The sequence below is a fragment of the Mycteria americana genome, chromosome 13 (genome assembly GCF_035582795.1).
Source record: "Mycteria americana isolate JAX WOST 10 ecotype Jacksonville Zoo and Gardens chromosome 13, USCA_MyAme_1.0, whole genome shotgun sequence".
In the NCBI taxonomy this organism is placed as follows: domain Eukaryota; kingdom Metazoa; phylum Chordata; class Aves; order Ciconiiformes; family Ciconiidae; genus Mycteria; species Mycteria americana.
The window spans coordinates 6,238,100-6,249,926 of NC_134377.1; the positions used below are offsets into that span (position 1 = coordinate 6,238,100).

At 45.2% G+C, this 11,827-nt stretch overlaps 1 protein-coding gene across 1 annotated transcript; it reads right to left on the reverse strand.

The window, feature by feature from the left end:
- Positions 1-93: 93 nt before the first annotated feature.
- On the reverse strand, positions 94-3,520 carry POP5 (POP5 ribonuclease P/MRP subunit). The gene is made up of 5 exons (XM_075516719.1): positions 3,371-3,520; positions 3,158-3,300; positions 2,877-3,026; positions 2,239-2,322; positions 94-2,060 (listed from the first exon to the last, which is right to left on the reverse strand). The coding sequence occupies exons 1-5, from the start codon at positions 3,388-3,390 to the stop codon at positions 1,957-1,959; spliced, it is 501 nt and encodes a 166-aa protein (XP_075372834.1). The 5' UTR covers positions 3,391-3,520; the 3' UTR covers positions 94-1,956.
- Positions 3,521-11,827: the final 8,307 nt, after the last annotated feature.

Consider the following 11,827-nt stretch of genomic DNA (forward strand, 5'->3'; position numbering starts at 1 on the left):
GATAGCTGGAGTCTGTAGATAACTTTTATCCCCCAGCAAGAAACTGGCATCTCTTGTACTGAGATAAGGGCCTGTATCCCCTTGGTTCTGGGATGTAAGTTGATCTGCAGTAAGCACCTCGGGCTGTAAACATGCCTGTTCTAGACCCCTCCCTGCTCTTTCTTTGGGTGGTCAAGTTCTGCACTGCTTGTGGTTTGATTTGAGCTAATGAGTTAAGTGGTGTGGATTTTGTTGAATAAAATGAACTATAGGTGTAATGTACCAGTCAAGGCCAACAGTTGCAATAAATCATATGCACACACCCTTACAGTACTGCACGCTTCCTGAGCTATAACCAAACTGTCATATCGCTGTGGAGCACAATACCACTTAGCGGCACAGATTCAAATCTTACCTTCCTACTGACAGAATTCATGCCAGGGAGCTGGTGTAAAATACTACCTAACTTACAGTGCAAGACCGACAGGTGTCTTCTGTTATCTTCAGCCCCACTTGCACCAGTGGTCTGCCTGCATTTGCACAGGCTTTAAAGTTGATGTGCTCCCTCCCTCTGACACTGTGACTGATCTGAGGAAGGAAGCGTGTGTTCGAGATTTCTGGAGTCAGGTATTCTAACACCACTGGTAAAGTCATTGGTTGTGTCCCTGTTTAAAAAGTTTATGGCAATACATTGATGCTTGATTTCAAAGCAATAGGCTCCATATTATACAAGTGCTTCCTCGAGGCACTTAAGTGTGTGCACATGGGAGGCTAGTACCAAAGAGTATACTTCACAAAACTCTGTATGCGGCTTTAAACCAGAAAGAAGTGGGGGGTGGCAGGGTGTAAAGAATACTTCAGCTGCTACAGGAGGATAGAGGAAACACTTGCAAAACATTATTTGAAGCAGCTTGACTTCACGCTTGGTCACAATTTACACTTGATGGAAAGACAGTACAGCTTGTCAAGAGAGTGCAAAGAAACTAAGACAATATGCCTGAAAGTGGTAACACATCTTGCTGTTAATGCTTTACGTGCACATTGGAAAATTACTGGTGAGGGTAGAGAAAGCAACTAAGAAAGAAAGATTCAAGTATGCAATTAACTCTGTTCACAGTACTATTGTTTCCTATTTGTAGTGGTCATTTTAAGCCATGGAACAGGAGTAACTACTTAATGTCTAACCAGTATCTGTTGTGTTCTATTATCTCTACACATTTATGGTCAACTACTTCTTTGCATTGGGAAGAGAGACAGAATAGCTGGAGCTGGTGTAACTCACCTCCAGATCTCACAGGCACTAGAACAAGTAAGGGAAGTGATGTGGGCAAGGAAGACTGTCCCTTCTGCAGGGGCAGTCTCCACAGGACAGGATCTTCACGTTGTATCTTGTTTTCCTATGGATTCAAGAGATAATACCAGCAATGCTACTTTCCTCTAACTGATTGGTGTAAACTTAATAAATATCTAAGCAGTACTTGTACCTATGAGTTTTATGAGTTGGATGGAGTTGAGCCTTACAGCTCTACCTTGCATTCCCTGTAATCTCTGCTCCTGTGTACACAACTGGTGCTTTTGTGACTCAAAACAATGGACAGCCCTATGGATAACAGGTGCACTTGAAGATAAGGTAAAAAACAGTTAATGCTTTTTCTGTCCTGAAGAAGAATAACTACATTCCTTGTCTATGCCAGCTGCCTAAAGCTCACTTCTACCTCAGCATGAAGATCACATTGAGCTGCTATGCTCCTTAGGAGTGCAGGTGGTTTTGACTCCTAGAGTGAAACAGGCAAGTAACCTACTTAAGTAAAACCATACTTTTTTTTTTAATTTATTTAAGAATACTTGTGATGGGGGAATGAAGTCTAAATATGAACAGATGCTTTTTCTGTCCCCTACTTTGCTTAACACTGAAGACAACTGGTAACATGTTGATTCCACAATTACACAACAGAGGTGAACAGTAACTAGTAACGTTCAATCTGTCTCTGTGCCATCATCATCTTCCTCATCTCCACTTTGAGACTGCTCTTCTGTAAGGGAACAGCTCAACAAGGACTTCTGTATACACTGTCTTTCCTCTGCAATAAAGAGAGCAACAGAGGTTCATTACTTGATCTCTTCACATACACTGGAATATCCTCAACTTCTAAAGAAAGGAACATTTCTCAGTGCAATAATTCAGAAGTAGCCCAGAATATCCTACAAAACCCCCAGGAGCTGAGGCTGCATTTTAGGAAAGCAGCTGGAGGAACTCACCTTCATTTGTGCAGTTTTGCAACAACATCAGCAGCTGTCTTCTATTATACTGAATGAGAAATTTCTGACATGTTCTTATAGTACCTGTAGGAGTCACAAGAACAGTACGTAACAATTTACAAAACCAAGTGTTTCAGAGCTGCTAGTATATTTTCTGATCACTGTATCAAGTGACAAACGCCCCAGGCAACAGCTTTATTAATGCAAGTGCTAAGAAGTGGCTGTAGCCTTCATTTCTGCACTGTTGAGGTTAAGTGGTAGAATAATAATTTCTGATGTGTACTGCCCCTTATTTGCCCGGAGTGGTTAATTTTCAAGACATGGATGATACTATACTTTGAAAAGATATTTTTAAATGAAAATAATTAATATAGTATTTGCTGGTCTAGCTTTGTGTTACATGTAATGAAGATTCAAGCAGAATTAACGAGGGTTTTGACAAAGAACTGCTGCTGCCTGTTTCTTACTTAGGTCTGCTAGAAGCTGCTAAGTTAGTGACATGTAAGATGGGTCTGTAAGCAGGAAGATGGGGTTCTTCCATTTCAGCAGGCCTGGAAGGTACGATTAAGCTCTGCAGCCTCCCCCCAGGCACCAGAGACTCCGCACCCAGCACCGGGGCAGCTTAGGCAGCAGCTGACCTCCGACGTGTAAGGTGTTGAGGAAGCAGGGGTACCGCAGGTTCCGGCTCTCCAGCTGCCTCACGAAGGGGAGCGCGGAGCAGAGCAGCCTGTAGGAGTCCTTGCGGCAGCGCAGCAGCACCGTCCCGGTGTAGGCGTTCAGGTACTTCACTGCGGGGGCACATACACATCGGTGAGCCCGGACCCCCGCGCCCCGGCCCTTCCTGGAGGAGCCCCCTCACCCACCCACCCCCCCCCCCCAAGGGGCCCGGGGAAGCGGGCGCAGCGCGTCCCGCCGGCACCTGTGAAGGAGATGGAGCAGCAGGCCAGGCCGTAGTCCCCGTGCACCCGCCCGATGGCGTCCCTGACGGCGAGGCCCACCGCGCGGTCCTCGATGCACTGCCGGCACCGCGGGTCCTCCGAGACCACCTCGCACAGCACGTACCTGCGGGAGAGCGCGGCGTCAGCGCAGCGGGACGGGCCCGGCCCAGCGGCGGCAGTGCCTCCAGCCTCACCTGTTCTTGAAGCGAACCATGGCGGCAGTGGCGCCCGATCCGGACGGACGCTGCGCCCAGCCAATGGGCGAGGCGCCTCCGCACACTGCAGCCAATCGTCGTCGTGCAGGGGCGGGGTCAGAGGAAGGACTTCCCGGCCCCAAACGCTAGCGTGCTCCCACCTTCCTTCATCAGCCGGCTGCGGAGCGTGCGCATGCGCGCTGCTCCTTCCCTCCCCTAGCCGCCGGCGGGTCTGTCGGGGCACCCGCGCGGCGACCCCGCCGCCTTCCTGCACCCTCCGCGCGGGGGCGCGCGCGGCTCGCGGCTGCGCGGGCTGGCGTGAGGGGGCGGCTGAGGGGGCGGTGAGCCCTCGGCCCCGTTGAGTTTGCGGAAGGTTAATTCATTTGGCTTTGGCCCTTGTCGCCGTGTTGCGTCAATCCGCCTTGGCTAAGCGCGCTTTGTCTAGTGCCAAAAAGTCTAAATGGTGGAGACGGGACGTCCCGCGCTCACACCCCCGCTTCGTCTGACCGGAGCCGCGGGAAGGTCCTGGGGAGGAGGGTGAGGACAGGCCCGGTGCTGCAGTCACCCTCCCTGGCTGTGGCAGGTGGTGGGGCCGCCATCTGTCCTCCGGGGCTGAGGGCTTTAGCAGAGTGTCCAGTGCCACCCCTGTGCTCCTGTAAGGGCTCTCTGCCTTCGCCACCTCACGAAACCATACTCCGGTATTTAGCTCCTCAGGGTCTGGGTACGGGGTGTTTTGGTATATGTACTAACTGTCTAACAAATGAAAACAGCTGAGAAAATTGCAGAACAGAGCTACTTACAATTATTCCAGCAGGGGTTTTCAAAGCTGTGATCTCTGACAGATGATCTGAGGAAGCAGGGAGTGGTCTTTGAAAAGATCTAGTACCAGAGGAAACTGGGGAGAGGGGAAGGTGAGGGCTAAGGGAGTAGATATGAGGTGGGAACCTGAATGTGAGGTGGGAGAAAGGGCCAGTCAGGGCGGCACACAATTCACGGGAGAAGCACTTTCAGCGAGGTCCCTGGAGCCAAATCACGCGGGAGCGCTGAGGCACTATAAATTAAGTGGGAACTCATTGCTAATTCAGAATGGTAACATCTTCTTTAATGAGCTTAATTCTAGACAAAGAAAACAATGATAAACCCAGTGGAAATTCTGTCCTGGGTGATAAACTTCTGCCCTCTGAAATAGATGCCTGTTCTGCTGCTCTCTCCCTTTCTCTATTAACTCTTCTCTCCTTCACCTGTGATCACATTTTTGAGTCATGTTTTTCTGAGAACTGCAGAATATGAGTTGCCTGAGGAGAAAAAAGCACGAACTCCAGTATGGACTTGCCAAGAGACCTTTTCTTTTGCGCCACAACCAAAGGGACTGGGGGAAGTTTGTCGGTTTCTGAAGCTGATGCAGATAGAAGCATTTTCTCAGTGAGAGAGACTGCGTTGCCTTGATCTTTGCCATACTGCTTTGTGTTTTAGTATCCAAACTGGGATCTAGCTGCCGTCTGTTCCACTTGTCAATACAATGAGCTATTCTCACATTTTTGAATGATATCAAAGTCCATGAAGAGTCCCATGTATTTTCTTTGTGGAGTGAGGTCCTGGCTTAGCCTTCCAGCGTGCCTGCCAAGGTATATTTGCCTGCTGCCCCTGTCTTTCTGGTGGCATCCCCCATCCTGCCTTCTGACTGGGCTCTGGTTGTCCTGGGCTGCTCGGCTTGCTTTCATTCGTGCCCTCCCTTGTTTCCGCCTCTTTGCAGAGGCACGGCTGGGTCTCTGACAAGCAGACCATGTGAGTGCACTCTGCCCTGTAATCCAACGGGACATGTGCACTGTGCATGCTACAGGCTGGGCCTTATGTATAGCGAAGGCCTCTGTTTTTGGTCCAGAAGGCTGATTAGGAGAGACATGGTGCAAAGAGAGAGCAGTGTTATGAGAGAGCCCTGTCCTGCTTCATTTCATGTAGGATATTGCCTTTAGTTCCCTGTTGTTGGTTTGGAGGATGCACAGCACAGCCCTGAGCCACCACAGCTCCCTGTACAGTGTTAGTACACTCCCTGCCTGTGTTAGTACAAGCTGTGTCAGTCCGGTCAGGCATCACGGTGTGCTGAGCTGACAGCACAGGACTAAAAGGTTACAACAGCTTCACATTTGTTTTCCCACCTCCTCACTCCCATCCTCTGCCAGCTTTGCTGTATTGATTCCAGCGTCAGTGATTCAAGAAACTGTCGCAAGTGATGGTGAGTTATACAGTCAAGGTGGGAAAGAACTGTCTCCTAAGAAAAGATCTGAGAGAGAAAAAATCAGAAAACACTATTTAAATTGAAGAGTGGGTCAAGAGACCTGCCAGGAGAGAGGATGGATGTTTCTCCTGCAGACTTGGAGAGACAATGTGGCCTCAGCATAGCTCATCAAATAGAAATTATGGAGGACAGAGTACATGAGGACAGGGGGAAATAACGTGCACTGTCTATACACATTAGAGACAATTTGTAAAACAGTTTGAGAACTTTGGATAGAAGATTCTTTATCAGCCTAAGTTTTCATCAGTGATTGTTGAATAAAGTGGTGATGCTAGGGAGGTGCAGGAGGGATACTGAGGTCTCATTTTCCCAGCTCGTGTTTGTTATGTGTGGTCGTGTGCATGTGGAGGGGTTATTCCCAATCACTCTGAGTTGGTTTTATTATCATTTTAGTTCATTATTTGACATTTTACTACAGGCTTGAAGATCTAGACCCTCATTTTGGATTTATATGGCATTCGTAATCTCCAGATTGTGGGTTAGATTGCATTTGTATTGCATAGGATTATTTGTGCTAATAAGCTGCAATAGACATTGTGATCAATGCATATGTTTTATTGTATGCAGCCAGCTCTTAGAGTTTGTACGTATTTGCTATAATTAAAATTACCAGCAAATGTGTTTACTGAAAAAACATATCATTTAGTGAATCCTTGCACTCTTTTTAGGTAGGACGTTTCCATTTTATAGAAGAGGAAACTGAGATACAGGGGGATTAAAAGATATGTCATAGTAAATAGCTGCAGTCTGGAGATACAGAGCAAGGACATAATGTGAGTAGAGGGAACCAGTGTAGTAGTGCATATTGTGTTGGAGTATAGGTCTTGTATGTTGCTCATGCATCAGGTAACCAAGTAATTACATTCTGGAGTAAAATTAGGATGCACTGGTACTCCATCCTTGTGATACCAGAATTTGATCTTCCCTGCATAGCCAAAACCATGATTTTTGCTTCCCCCTGCAAGCACAGAACTGAATTTGCCATCAGGTGTGGTATCAGAGTTGGGGGTGACAACTACATTTTTTTCCAATGTATGCACATTGCATCCCCAGATAACCCCGCAGTTGAAAATACAAAACAATCTGGCTAAAATTAAAACTGCTTCTTAAATCCTCTGTCTGATGTTGCCTGAAGCTTTTGTTCAGTTTATCTTCACAAGGTCACTGAGACAGAAGAGTGCATTCTCTGAGCATGTTGGCCTGGAGCCTTTCATGCAGATGCTTTCATTTAACATTTGGGATGTACTCCGTCTCCCTTCTGTCCCTTCCTTTTTACTCCCCCCATTTTCTATATCTCTCTACTCCCCCCTTTTTGAGCTCAGGATCCCTCAGATCAATACATGTAGGAATAGAAGCTACCCTTTTTTATCACCTTAATGTGTAATCACTAATCATAAGCTTCCTGGGTACCCAGCCTGTCACAGGCCAGAGACTGCTGGTCTGTCTGCCAGAGCTGCCATGCACGCTGCCTGCAGCACTGCCCTCATCTTTGCTGTCATCCTGCCACGTGGGATATTTGTCTTGCAAAACCATGTGTTTGAAGCAAATTCTGTTTCTGCCTCTTTCAGTGGCTTGCAGTGTGATCTTGGACTACTCACTTAAGATCAAAATAGTAAATTAATGTTTCTTTGATTTTTTTTAAATAGTCAAGAACAGGGAATTTCAATTCAGATTAATAGTGACTGCGTGCTCTGAGAGACCCAAGTGTTGTAAGGTGAGCTTCCATTAAGATATCGAAAATTGGAAGCCACTTTGGAAGATTGAAGCCAAAGTTTAAGATCTGATAAAGGTCATGAATGTCTATGAGTTTGGCACATGCTGTCTAGAACGAACACAGCATCAGGAGTCTTCTCTTCTGTGCAGCAAAAACCAGTGTGAGAGAAGAGCAGCGCAAAAAGGCTTTGTGCCAAGTGAGAAGCTGGCCCTAAACTTCCGAGCTTCATTTTCTCCAGCTCTGCAATGGGGATAATTGCAAATACTTTACTCACAGATACATGTTAAAAATTAGTAAAATGTCCACTCGAATGTTGTTAATTATCAAATATAGTAAAACTGCTTCTATATATGAGAGATCTGTAGGCAGCACACTTTTAATTTGCAGCAAGCTGCTGCAAGAAGCAAACAGCTGCTTCCAAACTAGTTAGTTAAATTAAGGCAAAAACTAGAATATTAGTTCAGATAGTTCAGGAGTCTCTTTTCTCTTTCCTTTCTGCATTAGGGAACACAGACTGAACAGTAGGCCACGTAAGTTACTATGTAATCTGCTGTGTAAAAAAACCCTATTTAATACCTCCTTAACAGGGATGTTAAGATGGATTAATTATTCTTTGTTCTGGCCTCTGAAGATAAAGGGTAATTACTATTAATTATGTGCAATTGAAAAATTGCTCCTTCACAAAGAATCCAATAGCATTAGCGGGATTTTAACTTCTTGCTACCTATAGGGAGGCATACAACATTCTGTAATGTTATGGCAAAGACTGCCATAAACTTAAGAATGGCCTTAGAGAGTCTTACTCACTTTCCAGCCCACACTTGAGACCAGTATTTTCAGAGACAACAGATCTCAGAGCATGCTAGTAAGACAGGACTCAGTGTTTTGTTCTGTGCTGAATGGCCCTTAAACAGAAGATGCAGTTTGTAAGGCTGGTTGTCATTGATGATGCTGCAAGATTTTTCCTCAGTAAATTTCCAGAAACCTGTGGAACAACCACAGGTAAACCAAAGGAAAAGTATTAGAAACAAACAAACAACAATAATGAAAACAACAACAAAGCAAACCCTTGAGCTTGCCTGTCTGGGAAGGAAGATTTTGAAAGAAAGAAAAAACAACCCATGACTCTTTAGAAGCCAGCACATCACCTGTGGGTTAAGCACAGACAGTAGAGGTGTCTGACAAAGAGTGGAGACTATGTTGAGATATTTGAATTAAGGTGAAAAAGAAAAAAATTTGTGATTTTTGCAAGGGCAGAGTACTTTCAATTATGTAAGATTAGTAGATTGTTTAGCCTGAGACCTGAAATTCTTAACTGCCCCACCAATTCCTGTTGTTAATTAAAAATCCTCAAGATATTTAGGTGCATAACTTCCGTTGATTTTAGTGGGAGTTGAGCACCTTCATATGCATAAAAGTCTGGCCCTTAAGCTCTCTAGGCCTCAGTTTCACATTGGCAAAATGAGGATAATAACATTTTTCTACTTCAAGGAGTGCTACAAATAAATTATTGAGTTATTATGCACTTAAATAATGTAATAATTGAGATAATAGAAGCTCTTACAGCATAAACATAGCCTACCCTGAGCCACCTTCTTCACATATGAGTTGGTGTAGAGGCTACTCTGAAACAAAAGCGATGTGTCTAGTGTTGCTTGTCTTGGAGATCTTTGCTCTCTGCTTTTTCTTTCCCCTGCATTCCCATATGCAGATTAAGCCAAGGTCCTATTTTACGGTAAGATGTATCTGCTTATATTGCCGTATACTTAACAATCCTTTCTCTGCGTGGCTTTATGTTTAACTCCAGCAGCCTAGGATCAGAGATGTCTTCCGCAGAACACTTGTCTCCCTAATGAGGGAGGCAATGAAAAACATTTCCAGTGCATACATCACTCAGCGGCTGTGGCGCTGAGGCGAGAGGACAGGCATCCTGGAGCAGCCTTATATAATCCGTGCCTGCTGCCTGGCTCCGGCAGGGCAGCAGCAACACGTGCAGGGAAGGAGGGGGGCTGCGGTGGAGCTGCTCGGTGGGGTTCGGCCAGGGCTCCCCTTGGCAGCTGCAAGGTCTCGGCTTGTACCGGTGTCAGCTTGGTGCAAAGAATATGTCAGTCACTGCCTAGTTGGGGCACACGGGTCTCAACTCTTTGCCTGACCCACTATGACAGAGACCTCCCCACCTGTCTGTTCTTGCCTAGATCCAATTTAACTGCAGCATCCCACTGCCCAGCACAGTAAGTGAAAGCCCCTCAAAAGTAATGCAAGGTGCAGTGTATGAGTGGAGATTTGGTTGGGGAGAATCAACAGCGACTCTTTTTATTTCTACTGTGCTGACTGGGGGTGCTCACAAAGACCAATAAGTGCAAACAAATTTCCAGAGGCAGTGATTGTTATAGACTGAAGAAGACAAAAAGCACTGGAAGCATCTGACCTATTTTGGGAAGCTTGTTGGGGCTTTTTGCTTTTATTTTGTTGCTTTTTTTTTTTTTTCCCTAAAGATGTGTTTGCACCTGAGTCAAAGAGACTGTAAATATTTGTCACTTTTCCTAGCTATGGGCACCATGAAGACAGAAGCAAACTAAAAAATATCTTGCTGCATTTGCTAGGCTGATTCCACCAGTTGCCCTGAGGGTGTGGGGGTTTGAGCTGGCACTTGAGATGACTTCTGCCTGCTGCTGGTTGGTCCCAAGCTAAAGCTCCTGGTGATGCACATAGCAACCTTCTTGCAGTGCTTGATGGCCTCTGCCACAGTGAGATGATTCGGGGGCAATTGACCCAGGACATGTCCCTCAGGCCACCTCAGTAAAATTCCATACTCCTCATGCTGGAACTCAAGCAGTTGTTGCTATGTGACCTTCTCTGTCCCTGTTTCATACCTGTGATGCTTAAAAGATCATGTTTATCCTGCTGTAACATTAGTGACTTAATTAGAGCTGAATTTGGTCCTACTGCCTCTGAACATGAGCAGCTTCCATCAAGTCATCTAAAGGATCAGATCTGGTTTCTTCTCTCTCTCAGTACTGGCGGCATCTGGTTTCATTTTCCATCTTTCCTAAGGGAGCTCACTTTTCCGCACATTTCAGCATATGCTTGTTGTATGTCAGCACCCTGGGCTGCCCGTGTCTCCGTGCCAAGCCAAGTACCACTCTTCCAGCCAGTAGGGTACAAGATGGTGTAGAGACAGAATGTGAAATGCATCAAGAATTGGTCTTGTGGACTGTGTGTAGCTTAAAACTAGTACCTGCTTATGGGTCAAGAAACTAAGCTGGAGCTGGTTCAGTGTGAGGTTTTTTTTCCTCTGTGTAGGATGCAGAGAGGTAGCAAAATTTTCATCCTGTAGTGTCACGGGAGCCAGTGTTTTTGCACAGCATGGCTTCTCTTTATTGATACCATAACAGGCACCTAGGGGACTTCTCAGGGTAAACAGCAGGGTGGGGCACTGCTGATGAGATAGGAGGGCTAGCAGAGGACACAGTACTCCCAGCATCGTAACTTAATGTCCAGCGCTGTCTGCATGACATCCCCATTTATTTCTAAATATGCTGACATGGGAAATTTTCTACATGTGATGGTTTGTCTCTAGGAGATGGATTGATTCTTCTACCTTGTTCCGTCTCTTCTCCTTTCCTGTCCCTACCCCAACCACTTGGCCAAAACAAAACTCCCTAGCTTTGCTTGTGGCACACAGAGGGACAGCTATTTAAGCAATAATGATGAAGTTCTTTTTTGTGAGATGTAGGATTTTTAAAAAGTGTAACATGATGACTTTGAGTGTTTATTAGATTCCCCTAAAACATACATTCAACTTCAGCTCTCAGCATTTTTATTTTTATGTATATTGCTACATAGATGAACCTATTGCTTGAAAAAGCATATATACTGTCTATTATTTCTCTATCATTATAATGTTAACCAGTATTGTAAGATCAACACCTGTGAGTCAGATCACAGCCATTAACAAAATCATTTAAAAATAATTTTATTTAATTAATTTACTTAAATTATACATACTGAGCTCTTTTATTTTGGGGACTTGCAGGATGCAGGTGTTTCTCTGTAAGCATGGAGACAAGCAACTTCATTAGTCTTTTAATAGTCTCTTAGTATCAGAGACTGATTGTATCACCTTATATTGAAGCTCATTTTTCAATAAAAATGCAGCCGTTTGTAACATGGATACAGAGCTCCTGCTCCCATTCACATTCCCTCCTACTCTACCCCGTATTCTCCAACAGAAAGATGTCCACAGATGTCACCACAGTGGCAAACACAGAAAATTGAAGGACGCATGCTAAATCTCAAGTTCAGTTCTTTAGTGTCTTTCACATGTTATAGCTTTATAGAGGAGGTGATGTTGAGGGGACAGGGTATAAGTAACTTTACATTAAGTAATGGACTTAAGGACTTCATATCCAAGAAGACTGTCTTTCTGGCTGTCAGTGCCACGTAA